This window comes from Haliotis rufescens, unplaced genomic scaffold (genome assembly GCF_023055435.1).
Source record: "Haliotis rufescens isolate VD_foot unplaced genomic scaffold, xgHalRufe1.0.p SCAF_2, whole genome shotgun sequence".
Lineage (NCBI taxonomy): Eukaryota > Metazoa > Mollusca > Gastropoda > Lepetellida > Haliotidae > Haliotis > Haliotis rufescens.
In genome coordinates, this window is record NW_025963890.1 from 70135609 (window position 1) to 70150092 (window position 14484).

Genomic DNA, 14484 nt, shown 5'->3' on the forward strand with positions numbered 1-14484 from the left:
CTCGGCCGCCTCATAGCAAAGACGTTCAAAAATAGTACTTATTACCCCGACCCTAACGCTATACGTACAAACACGCACACGTGTATGCACGTGATTATATTCGTGCAATATCTTGGACCGCGCTGTTAGAACCCATTTCACCTTCACCTTCACCTTCACCTATCTGGAATTCAGCACAAAAATTCTCATGCTTGAAAGAGAAATTTGATTGGACGGCTGTTTTATGCTATTTGAATCTGGGTAAAAAAGAAGCCAGGTTGGCAAATGGGTCCATGGCAGTATCAAAACAATAGACATATAATGCACCAGATAATCGAGGATGATACAAAAGAAGTTACCACCTAGTTATTTAGGGAATACGGTGTAACATTATCCTCTCTGTGCGAAGTGGACACCCCCGATTGTGACCTTTTCAGCGTGCATGTTTCAGTGACTCCGGAAATGTTCTTGCCCCCAGGGCACTGTTCCACAAACTGACCTCGGTGACAAACACCTTTTTTCCAGTAGGTACACGTGCACATTAACCGCATTTACACAATATTATGTTCACCGAGCAATCCTTCACATCTACCCAAAGTAGAATGGCCGCTTAGATGGGGATCAGGTGGTCAAGGCCATGTGACTTGGCTGCTTGTCTGTCAATGTATCGTTACCATGGATTGTTACTCATGCTCGGTCACTGGTTTGCTACTCTGGATACGTTTTGACTGCTGTGATTTAGCTGGGATGACAGGCCAAACAGAAATTAAGTGTTTCCCAGGCATCGGTGCATCACGTTTAATCCTACTCCTCAGTTTGTTGGTTTGTTTAACGCCGCACTCGGCAATATTCCAGCTGTATGGCGGCGGTCTGTATATATTTCGAGTCTGGACCAGACAATCCAGAGATTGATATCATGAGCATCGATCCAAACAATTGGAATCGATGACATGCATCTACCAAGTCAGCGAGCCTGACCACCCGATCCCGTTAGTCGCCTCTTACGACAAGCATGCATAGTCGCATTTTACGGCAAGCATTGGTTGCTGAAGACCTATTCTACCCCAGGTCTTCACGGGTCCCCATCATATGAAAAGAATTGTATTTATTCCAACTACATGTATTTGTTATATTGAGATGACACGTTAAATATGCACTGACAGAAAAAAAATGTTTTTTATTTTGTCCTAAGTAGTAGCCGATAACATTCATTATCAGCTCCTGAAACACTTGCCCGATTCATGTTTGGAATCGCTACCCAATATATTTGAGGAATTATGGACAACCAAAACATTCCTCCTTCGAGGCGAAAGGGCCTGGCTGGGATCATACTGATCCTTCCAAATATCGCCCCATGTCGTCAACTAGCTGTGTTTGTAAAACCATGGAACGCATGGTCAACAATCGATTAGTCTCGTATACTTGGAGACCAATAATCTCCTTAGTAACATCCAATGCGGTTTCCGAAAAAACGAAAGCACCATTGACCTTTTGGTGCATTTTTAATTATAACCATTTAATACAAATTCCATTGTCAACAAAGGACAATGTATCAATAAATTTTCGAAGTAGAGAAGACTTATGGTATACAACTCTAGGAAACATTGTGTTTTGACAGATTTGCCTGAGTTTTGACTGAAGGGCGGGTGACCTCACTTCATATCTCTTTATAGACAACAAACAAGTTCCAGTGCGAGTGGGGGTGGTTGGGTAGCCTAGAGGTTAAAGCGTTGGCTCGTCACGCCGAAGACCTGGGTTCGATTCCCCACATGGGTACAATGTGTGAAGCCCATTTTCAGCTGTCCCCCGCCGTGATATTGCTGGAATATTGCTCAAAGCGGCGTAAAACCATACTCGCTCGCTCGTTCAAGTGCGAGTGGACTCTCCCCTGTCTGATCATTTCAATCAGGGCCAGGGCGTCCCTCGGGGCAGCATCCTATCTGTCACAATGTTTATCATCAAACTAATTGTCTGATTTAAGTTTTGAACACTTCCTTTGATGAGTCCCATATTGTGGATGATTTTCACATTATTTGTCGTTGTAAGAATATGCACACGATAGAAAGACAGCTACAACTGTGTCTTAACAAAATGTTAAAATGTTAAAAAATGGCTTCAAGTTTTCTGAATCCAAAACAAATTGCGTTTTCTTTTGTCGTAAATATAGACCGCACGAGGATCCAGATTTATTTTAAGATTGTACTCCTATCAAGGTCGTAGAGGAGGCCGAATTCCTGGACCTCATATTTGACCTTCAACTGACATTCCTACCGCACATTAAAGATCTAGAGGCAATATGTGCCTGTCTTGTTAACAATCGTTTAAAATTCCGATTGGGGAGGGGATCAGACAACTCTCCTTCATCTGTACAGGTAATTGATACACTCTAAACTGGATAATGCTTCCACTTTCTATGGTGGAGCATACAAAAGAAACTAAGAAAAAATAGACTCAATACACCATCATCATGATCATGGCCTAAGGCTCTGTCTTCGAGTTGTTAGGACCTCTCCTATATGATTGTATACTAACGGGAAAAAGTAACTGTGCTTCGTGTAGAGTGGCATAAATTCTATTTTATTGAAAATAACATAATAATTAATCGACAAAGCCCATGCATACCTTGTAACAGGAGACAGAGCGACACGCCCTGAAGGAAGGATGTTGTAACAACTCAATGAACAATAACTTCTGTGATACTATTAGGCATTTAGAAGTTGGAGTACTAAGTAAGGATAAGAAATTTATGGATGAACAACTTCTTTGTTACAATTAAGAGCGACGTTTCGGTGTAGGTTCTAACACCGTTCTCAAGCAAGACTTCGTGATATACGGAGTATGGTTGACAAGTACATATACAGGTAGGAGGCGATGTTTATACAGTAGAGTAGATATCAGATGTAGTTATACTGGAGATGAGAAGTCTGTTATGTACACACAAGGGTAGTAACGACAATCATCGTTGAAGTCAGTGACATAAACAAAGAATGAAGCCAGTAATATAAACAACAGGATTATGACTGATTGAGGCCTTTGATGAGTTGATAGTACGCCGGGGTATGTAATAGCCTTGGTCACGGTTGATTGACGGTTGGAGTCTTTTGATGTTGGTAGCTTCTTGTAGTTTTCTGATTTTGAAGTCTTGGAGGTTGGTGGTGAGGGCTTTGTCTTTATCTCACTGAATGCTGTGGTTTGTGTTGTCACGGATGTGTCAGATAGAGCTGATTTAGAGTCATCTTTGGAGACTGAGCTTTGATGTTCTTTAACTCTAAATCAGCTCTATCAGACCCAGACCACCTTCGCCCCTTTCGGAAACACATTAAATGGCCTGGCCGGGCCCGTGTGCGAAATACGCATCAGTCGGAAAGCGCACGTTAAATCTCCAAAGTAAGTATAAGTGAGTAAGTCTATCAGACCACATCCGTGACAACCCAAGCCACAGCATTCAGTGGGATAAAGTCAAAGCTCTCACCACCAACCTCAAAGACTTCAAAATCAGAAACTCAATGAACAATGTGAATATCGCGTTTTCCTGGATACAGGCGAGGCAGCGACGGCGCATTGAAAACACCATATGATTGAAAACAGCCTGAGGATGTTGTTCCAAATTTCAAACAAAGATTGGACCAACTGAGCTAGTGTTACCGACAGGTTCTGGTCCTGTCAAAGGCGTCGTTCCATCTCATCCCAGACATGATCTAATGGGGAAAGGTCTGAAGGAACAGCCGATCATGGGAGTACAACATTGTTATGCTGCCTCAAAAGGTCTGTTACAACGCGTGCAACGTACGTAGAGGAGGGCAGTATCCTGCTGCATTGTGACGTTACGTCCCTGCATTTGAACAAAGGGTAGAACATTATCACGAAGGGTGACGTCCCGGTAGCGTACGCCATTCAAACTGCCATTAACAATGATGAGTTGTGCCCACCCATACCATTACACTTCCATCCCAAAACTGACGACGTTAAGTAACGCAAGCATCACTAAAACGTTCTCATGGACGCCTGTAGACCTTTGTACGTCCATTTGAGCTGTCCAGTTTAAACCTGGACTCATCTGTGAACAGTATACTGTCCAAGTCTCGTCTTCTGAAACTCAGACGCTGTCTACACCAAGCTAGGCGTGCCAGACAGCGACGTGGGCGCAAAATTGGGCGTATCGCTGGACGTCGGGCGGATGTTGTGCTCCCTCAATCGGTTGCGTACGGTTCTGCCACTATTTGGTCTCAACCCAGGAATTGTACGTCCGAGCTGTTCATGTGGTGCGCTTAATTTAACATTTGAAACCTCACGCTGCGACCCCTAATTCACTCACTCAAAACTCAAAACATTTCATCTGAAATTTAATGCTGTGATAGTGAATGACTCTCACTCCCATTTAATGTCGAATTATAAAACACCATTCATTGTTCTGTGAAACAAGACAAGTTTAATAAAATAATGTCTTAATAGTTCATTCTTTTTAATGCAATTGAAATACTTTACATTTCTAATATATCTTTGATAAAATGGTACGCATGGTGACATATTTGATAACCACGCACCAATATGTGTCAGTGGACCAATGCCAGAAACATTGATAAAATGGATCTTTAAATTTGATATACTGTCTTGGTTTTATCCCGCTGAACACGCGCAATAACTAAACTTCTTTCCATCGATAATTGGAATAAAATTTCTCTTTTCATTCAGGTCAGAGTTTAGTTTCCGATTATATTATTTATTTTTATACAAACAAAACTTGAAATAACGTTGTTTTCGAATTGGTCGGTCGGGGCTATTTACGTTTTATTTTTAAAAAAAACCCCAAGAACTCTCCCCAATGATCACCATCTCATTGACACGCATTCCTTTTTTATCTGTTCCTTAAAAACAGTTGAAAGCACGCGTATTTCAAACATTAGCGCCAAATTAACAGCACTGCGGGAGCAAGGGAATGATATCATTACATTAAAGAGTTATCTCCCCTCAGTAAGTTTTCACTCTGACGAGTTAGAAATATATCACAACACTGCGTCGCCTGATCATGATTTCCGAAGAAGTGCGCTCCTAAGTACACGTGTTGTCATCAGTTTAAACAAGGACAATGTTTTGCAGAATATGGAACTTCATCAAAAGACATCGACGGAAATTTGTTTTCACGGGATTTATGTTTGGAGGTGGGTTGAGTCGGTAGTCGCGTGCACGTGTCTTGTGGGTTCCGCACGACATCTAAAATTAGATCACAGATAACAGCAATGCACGCACACGGTGGGCAGGTGGCTGCCAATCACAATGTACTACCGTTTCTTCCCCACATTTATTTTGGTTATTTCAAAATGTTTATTTCACGAATAAATAACAAATGACATGTCATGTTGACTATTTATTGACTATGTAAGAGAGTAGTCGATAAGGACAGAGGGTAGGTACAGCTGACTTACTGCCATAACCAGCTGCTTATAGCACTCATATGTAGATCTCCAGAAAGGACATAGATATTCATATATTGGGATGAAACAAAAGTAGGTAATTTGATGGCTGATTATGAAGAGCTGATAAGATGTAAGAAAACTGATGCAAATAATGATTTATAGAATATGATCATGACAGCTTCCCTTCAATCAGGAGAGAGCATTCATATTGAAAAAAAGGAAACGTACACTTAAAAATCAAAATCCACATATGAGTTTTGACATGGTTAAATTAAATGCTAAATATTAAAAAAGACAGTTGTGCAATAGACAAGCTCTAAAGAGTCTATCTTTTTCATATCAGTGCCTGAGATATTGTTGAAATGACAAATATATCATACTCATTAACATTTATGAGATATTTACTTACTCACTAACTTACTCACCTGTGCTCAAATTTCAAGATATTGTTAGTGAAGTGAAATGTTGCAATCAAGATTATTGCACTTATATGGTGGTGTGTGTGTGTGTCCGGACTTATGCCAGTTTAACAGTGCTAGCATTCTCTGTGCTATAGTAGATATAACCGATAGCCGCGAAGGGGTTCTACAGTCAAGACATTTCCCTACATCATGGCCAAGAACACCACCTGCATAAATCATATCCAGACCGTGGTGGTCGATTACCCTCATATTTTTCTGAGATTTTAAAAATATTTCCAGGGGGTTAGTGACTGAAAAGTTCATATTGCTGTACTCCCAGATTATTTCCCTATCTATACATGTACTTGTCATTATTTTATTACCACAACATGAGGTAATAACAGACCAGTAATCCATTCACTTCATGTTTCGATGGTAACGAACTGACATGTTGACATGGTGTGTGCATGCAGAAGATTTCAATGGTCTGTTTTCTGCATGGATTTTCAACAAGCTGACCGCCTCCGTGGTCTAGTGGTAGAGCGTGCGCCCGAGAGCAGAATGTCCGGGGTTCGATCCCCGGCCACGTCATACCAAAAGACGTTAAAAGATGGTACTTCTTGTTACCCTGTCTGGCGCTCGGCATTAAGGGGCTAAAACAAGTACTGGTCGGCTCGGGGTCAGTATACTGTGTCTGAGTGGGGTATTCATGTGAAACTGCAGCAAGGTATCTCAGTGGGCTAGCACTATAAATCGGCATCAGTCCGGACTAGTACAAGTAGCCACACACACACGTGCATGCACGTCGCTATATAAATGCAATAATCTTGGACGCGACGTTAAACCCAATTTCACCTCACCTTCAACAAGCTGTTATGTAGTACTCTCTTCTACTTAGCCCTGCTTGATGACAGTATAAGGATCTATACCGAAACATCGCCTTTACAGTAAATAAGGAAGTTGTTATCCATAAATTATCTCTACTTTGTCATCCGTCAACTCCTAAGTAATGCCTATGAAACATTTCTCTGCTACCTCCAACATGGGTAGTCCATAGCGGAAAACAGTACATTCATCCAGGCAGCAGATTTTAATGATAAAATAATACATAATAGAGTATATGTGTTACTGTGCAACTGAAGGTGTCAACTTGAAATAACATAAATCACTGGTGCATAAAGTTGAATTGTTTCATAGGCATCTTGCTTGTTTTCAAGTAAATAAAGATGTTGTTATCCATAAATTATCTCTTCTTTGGTGCATAATGTTGTTTTGATAACACTAGACGAAATGCACTGAGGCAAAAGTAGAACACCAACGTAAAAGTCTTTCACTAGATTTGGACTTTAGACCAGTAGCTAAAGTTGCTGACTTCAATATGCATGACCAATAAGTCACTTTGCATTGTCTAAATGAACCTTTGTAGTGGACACTGTCCATGAATGTCGCGGTATCTTTGCACATGAAATTTATGAATGATTCTTTATTTCAAAATGGTAACTTGAACATGTTAAATCTGAGGTTTAATTCTTCTGTTCTCAACACAAGCTGCTGCTGATCGGAATAGAACTCCAGCCTTCTAAAACCGGACACATATTGTTGGTCGCTACATGATGACTGACATGCCTAGGTTCATTATTAACTTGCACAACAATGGACAGCCAGGTGTGCTGGGGAGATATTGGTAATGCTAGAATGAAGCTTATCAAATGTTATCAGCTATTGTCTTCATGGTATAATAGCATGATTATATGTGTTATTGATATATGACAATGTTTATTCCTCTTGATTAGTTTACATATTGCGTGTTGATGCATGACAAGGGCAGTCCTCAAATGATGCTTCAGTGTTGGCACAAGGGCTGTTACGATTCACTCGCGTATTCGGTGAATCGAACCGTATCCCTTCATGAATTGAATTTGTTATTCGTGGTCACTAGATTCACATATTTACCCCAAACAATTAAAAATTGCAACCATGAATATGCAGTCATGCGCATTTACATACCCTGTAACTTTTTTGTTTTTTTGTTTGTTGTTTAACGCTGCACTCCGATAATTGTCATCTGGGGTAGATTTATGTACTGCCTCATACGACAAGAGCCCCACATGCTTCAGTAGTAGGTCGATGTATTTGGAGAAGTAGGACATATTGCAGATATTATATTTGGTTTGAGAAATGATTCCAATGGTCATTTTTCAGGTGGCTGGCTTGTCTACAAGTATTTACAGAAGCGGTTACGTGAGTTCCGAGATGGCGAAGATAAGGAGTATATGGCATTTGCGCGGTATGTCACTGTTGGTAACAAGTGCTTCGACATTGCAGTAACTGTTAAATATATGTACAACACTGAATAGGGGTACAACGATACATCAGTGCATTGTGAGTTTTAATGCGACCATATGATCATCGATCCATTTTGTTGTTGTATTGATACAAAAAGATACACTTGCTGAAAAAACCCATTTACTACTCATTTGATGACCCCCAAGCTTTATTGCCAGTTGAATGTGTTGTAATTAGTGTTTCAAGTTACTAAAAATAGCCCCTATGAACATGTGTCTACTGCTAGCCTTTCCCTTTGAACCTATTACTTAACTGCATACATTTAAATGGCGCAAGAAACTTCTTTTTTCCCTCTTTTAGAAAATAATGTTCATATGCAATTGTGTTTGTTTTCTGAAAGAACAATATATTTTATAACTGTAACTTGTAAAATTGAAAAATTGATGCAGAAAATGCGACCATCATTTGTTTGCATTGATAAAGTGAGAGATGTTGTAATGCCAGCTTGATAGTACAGGAAACAATGATATGAAGTCATTAGAATACACCCACTCAACACAGATTTACCCCTTGACGTTTGTATTTCTCACTGGGAACCGTGTCAAGGACTGTTTTTGATTGCATTGTAATGATTAAAACCCGGCATATTTTCAATGGAGACTGCAATAATTCTGAATGCGTGCGCAGTCAGGTTTGTTGGGATCTGCATTATTTAATGTTTGGTTTCAGTGAGAATGGGGTGGGTTTTAATCCTTACAATGCACACATTATGGGGATTGTGCCATGTTTGTAAATTTGTGTGGCTATTTCTACTTAAAGTGTGTACATTACTACATGATCAACAGTTTGGTTGCTCCTCGCTGTTTTTCATAAGTAGGCCTGTCATGGACACTGGTTACACTTACAGCTGTGATAACTGAATAGCCATAAAGTGGCATCAGGTGGCAAATAAATCACAGACTGGTAATTCTTGATGGAAATGAATGTTTCTGCATCTAATTATGTATTTGTGATATGTGGTGTGTTCATGCATGTTTTCCAATAAATATCATCAGTAGTCTGTTAGCTGTATCCCATTAATATGTTTCAGCAGTGTGGTGATTGTGGAGAAATTGTTGCACTGTACTTTCATGTTATTTCTTTTTAAACGGCACACTTAGCAAAATGTCTGCTAGATTTTCCTGCTTCAATGATAGCAGCCCGTAACTAGTCAAGTCTGGACCTGGCAATCCAATGATTAATTTGAGCAATGATCAATGTTGTTTGGTACTGTTATGCCCTACTTTATTGTTTGGTCATGGTCACCTGAAGACCTGAGTCTTTTACCAGGAGCTCACTTTAAATTGTGATGTATTGTTATTTTGTCACTTGTAGTCAGTTGAGATCACCACTTTGCGGGACATCCCCAATCCATTTCTTCGTTACTTACCACACATATACGCTACGGAGGACCCATTCTTACCCTGATTCCCCACTGGGGGTATGTTCAAATGGTGGAAAACACATTATGTTTCTTGCATGGTGAGGGGCGGTGGGGTAGCCTGATGGTTGAAGCGTTTGCTCGTCACGTCGAAGACCCGGGTTCGATTCCCCACATGGGTACAATGTGTGAAGCCCATTTTCCGGTGTCCCCCGCCGTGATATTGCTGGAATACTGCTAAAAGTGGCGTAAAACCATACTCACTCACTCACTCTTGCATGGTGATATTCCAACTCTATCCAAAAACTCAAATTCAAGTTTATTACATTACATGGATTGTTGCTCAAACGTTTGGTTTTACAGAGATAAAGTCCTCTAAATTCATAATTCTTCGTGATGTTGTAAATATAATACTAGCTACAAGCTGATGGGGGGGGTCACGGGTGGCCCAGTCGTCTAAGGCGCCGGGATTCGCTGTGCAGAGTTGTGTCCCTTGGGCACGCCAGAAACCTATGATTGTGGGTTCGAATCCCGGTTCGCCCTGATTATGTTTCTAGGTTTGTCAGCACCATACCCGTGCTTGTGGGTTTCAACGAAGTGGTAAACGTCTGAAACCTGCATCACTTCGGGCTTTCCTCCCACATTAAGCTGACACGCCCTGATATAACTGAAATACTGTTAGAGGCGGTAAACCAAACTCATTCACTCACTACAAGCTCTGAGGACTTGTGAAATAAAGTTTACACTTGTCCTTTGGACTACCTGTAAACTGATTTCTGAGAGTGTGAATAGAGTGGAATATTTGCAGGCTGCCCTAATGTTTGTTGGAATATTGCTGACTGCAAAGTAACACAAAAATACCTATACATATGTTTCACTATTACTAGCATCTATTTTGTGAAGTCATTACGTCGTCCTTCTTGCAGGCGACAACACCACTTTGACAGCAACCAAAGAACATGTAATATGACAGGTGAGTAGAGAGAAACTGTCAGCCTTCACAACTAGTGTTGTTCCAATTAATCAGTTTCATCTAGGATTAATTGTTTCAGTTTCATAGCAAAGAATCATTCTTGAAATTTGTGTTTGATTATTTTCTAATTATTTTATTTGTTTTGAGACCTTTGTGAAGGACAATAAAATTTGGTATGATATGTCTAGCAACAGATAAGTCTCATAACAGATACAGTTGCCAGGTCTTTAGCTTGTATTTGTATTTGCTTTCACAAGTGTAGTAAACATAGTAAAATATCACTTATTAAGGGTTTGATATTTTGTTTACTTTTGTTTATGAAGGATGCACAAACAGAATGTGTGAAGTAAATAATTTTTCTCTTCTATTCATCATTAATCAATCATCCATTTCTTTGTCAAACCAATGTGCTTTTATTTGACTGGAAAGTTTTAAAAACTATTCTATTGTACGTTATCACTGGATAAATGACCACAGCTTAGCCTATTTTCCTTCTTTCACTTGAACAAATGATCAAATACATAAATAATAACAAGTGCATTTATAATGTGCCAGATTCCATTCACCAAGTGGATGCTCATAGCGCTACACTATTAATGTGGCTAAAATGGATGAAGGTGATGTATGAGCAAGTCTGTGACCCAAGATGATGTTTGTCCATTTGTTTGTACTGTTTGTATCTTCATCTCCAAAGAGACCAGCTTAGGTCAAGTACTTTATTGAACACACCCTTCCTGAAAAAATCTAAAATCTGCCTTCTAAGAAGTTCAAGAAGTTCTTGACACATTATGCCTGTTTTACCTCACTATGTATTCAACACTCTTTATCCCTAAGGAGGTTTGGGTTACATCAGCACAAGGTCTCAGCTTATTGGTAAACACACATTCAAATAGATAAGAGCATCACAAACGTAATTAACATCATATGTGGCACCAATGAATAAATGTTCAACAATTATTTGTCACAAAACTGATTACACAAGCTGGCACTAGCTGGTATGAATGAATTCCGGGTGATGTTTGTTGTCCACATGGATAATCGTAGTCGGCCAGAAGGAAAAAGTTGACACTCTAAATGTACAACATGCGCTTAATATTGCATTTGGTTTATTAACTGTTTGCTTTTTATAAATACTGCCGATGTCCTGTAGACAGACGCCAATAATGTTATTTGCCTTTTGTCAGATTTTGTACAGAGTGTCAGAATACTTAAATGTTATATATGACATTGACATGATGGTGGAGAAAATGTCTTTAAGTAGAAAATACCACCTCTGTTGACATGTTTTATATTTTCTGTGTTTGCATACAGTGTGGGTTTTCATTCATTGATGGTGCCCAGATATTTAGTGTTCTTGGTCCAAAATTTTTTTTGTAAGTGTTGAAATGAACAAAGTCTAGTTCTCTTTCATATGAATTTGTGATTCATAATGATTTGTTTTCTTTACATATCATTAGATCAGTAATCATATTTCATTGATTATTGTGAGCAACCTTTACGGGAGTTGAAATACAGCAGTGCCTACATTGTGTGTGTGTGTTTCTAAGAGTTATTGAACTGACGCTTTTGTGTTTCAGTATTGTCGATGGTGCCAAATGTCCGGGAGACAGTAGTGAAAGTTTTTAATACTGAAAAACACACTGCTGCTCTGAAATCAAAGTAAGTCCTGCACTATTACACTCACTCACTCACTCACTCACTCACTCACTCACTCACCCATCCACCACCCCACCCCACCCCACACCACCCCACACCACCCCACCCCACCCCACCCCACCCCACCCCACCCCACCCCACCCCACCCCACCCCACCCCACCCCACCCCACCCAGGTTGAAATATATATTTTCTGCTTTCATTTTCAGTCCTCCAAATAAATTTGAGCTGTGGGAAGAACTGAAGATAATGAGTAAGTATATACTTTCTGGGGCTCGAGCGATTGCTCAAATAATCGGTGACAGTCTGCATAATTATCCATCTACTGTCATATCTATTTGATATAGAACAAAATTACTTAAGCCTTTTAGGGCCACTTGTTTTAGGGTCATCACGATTATGTATTTCTTACAAGAACTAAATATTGATTGATGTGGAATTATATTTTTATTTCAACCACCGACCAAGAGAGCGAAAAAAGTTTTTTTTGGTAAATGAATTGATTCCTTTACAAAACTTTAACGTGAACTGAAGAATTTTCATTTGTTCTTTTCCAGGTTTAGCCAGGTCAATCTTGTCTGTCTATGGGTGTTGTATAATGAGCCTTCTACTACGTGTTAAACTAAATGTGATTGGTGGATATATATACCTCGACAGTGCCAAGGTCAATGACGCTACGGTAAGTTACTGTTGCAGCATTCTTGAGGTGACCTACCACTCCCTTTGTAGTCTTCAGCAGCTAGGGTGTATGTTTTGATTTGTTTGTTGTTTAACGCCGCTCTCAGCAATATTCCAGCTATATGATGGCGGTCTATAAACAGACCTGGTAAATAATCAAGTCTGGACCAGACAATCCAGTGATTGACATCATGAGTGTCGATCCACATAATTGGGATACGATGACATGCATCAACCAAGTCTGCAAGCCTGACAACCCGATCCCATTAGCAGCCTCTTACGACAAGCATAGTTGCCTCTTACGGCAAGCATGGGTTCCTGAAGACCAGTTCTACCCCGGATCTTCTCGGGTTGGGTGTGTGGGTTGTGGGTTCGATTCCATTATTCTCAGTACATGTTTACAAGTTTCTTTCCATTGTGATCACCACATGTTGTACAACATCACTCTTTATTTTATCATGTTAATTTCTTCATTGCAGTGGTAAATTTATCATCATTTTCCATTGTCTCCAATGTTGGGATGAGGTTGTGGGTGGGGTTGGGTTGGTTTGTTGATTTATGCCACACTCAGCAATGTTCCAGCTATATGACGGCGGTCTATAAATAATAGAGTCTGGACCAGACAATCCAGTGATTGACATCATGAGCATCGATCCTCGCAATTTGGATCGATGACATGATTCAACCAAGTCAGCGAGCCTGACCACCCGATCCTGTTAGTGGCCTCTTACGACAAGTGTAGTCGCCTTTTACAGCAACCAATGTTGGAATGAGGGACATGACATATATTTGGTGGGCTAGTATTCATTAAGTGTGGGGGCGGTCGGGTAGCCTAGTGGTTAAAGCGTTTGCTCGTCACGCCGAAGACCCGTGTTCGATTCCCGACATGGGTACAAAGTGTGACGCCCATTTCTAGTGTCCCCCGCCGTGGTATTGCTGGAATATTGCTAAAAGCGGCGTAAAACCGTACTCACTCACTCATTAAGTGTGATATTTGGTGACTTATGTTTTTAACTTTGCAATATAATATTTAAACAGTGTCTTGTGTGAGTAACGTTGGAAGTAACTTTGTGTCGACACATTCCTTACTTATTGACAAAATAAAATTAAGATGTCAATAAACATGATAAATGATCCAGTAAGATGAGTAAGCGATGTTTGTTTTTTTGCTATTTAAACTTTAAATATTAGCATTACAGTTTTAAAGATACTTTTTCAAAATATAACTTTTTAATTTATTAGGACACTGTTACTTACATAATGATTGACATGTTGCACTATCCAGTATTAAGAAACTACCGCCATAAATGGTGTGAGAGTTCCCAGCAATGTATCATGAAGGAAGATGGGTACATAGCTGCCGACGAAGTATACATTGTACCTACTGGCACGTAAGGGTGTGCGGTATTACTGGTATATCAGTAAAAATGAGGTTAATTCTTTCCACGAAAGTATCACAATATCATTTTTTCATGCTCAATATATCGGGGAATTTCATATTGGGATTTTTATCATGTGTTTAATGTATACTTGCCAAATGCCTTCGCTGCCCAGGAGCGAGCATCCGGGGCCCCAAGATGGCTGCGTATTTTTTGAATGAGTAAACATTATGTGGAACCAGCATCTTGTTTTGTTCCATTTATGAATTTCAGTTCATACCTAAATGTATCAGATTGCT

General features: G+C 39.9%; 1 protein-coding gene across 1 annotated transcript in view; it reads left to right on the forward strand.

Moving 5' to 3' along the window:
- Positions 1 to 14484, forward strand: part of LOC124120421 (serine/threonine-protein kinase RIO1-like) — a 49234-nt gene that overhangs the window by 25907 nt on the left and 8843 nt on the right. Inside the window, exons 17-22 of the mRNA XM_048399414.1 lie at positions 5062 to 5138; positions 7997 to 8081; positions 10427 to 10473; positions 12051 to 12132; positions 12338 to 12381; positions 12686 to 12807. Of these exons, the coding sequence (XP_048255371.1) occupies positions 5062 to 5138; positions 7997 to 8081; positions 10427 to 10473; positions 12051 to 12132; positions 12338 to 12381; positions 12686 to 12807 (457 nt within the window). The remainder of the gene's footprint in view (positions 1 to 5061; positions 5139 to 7996; positions 8082 to 10426; positions 10474 to 12050; positions 12133 to 12337; positions 12382 to 12685; positions 12808 to 14484) is intronic.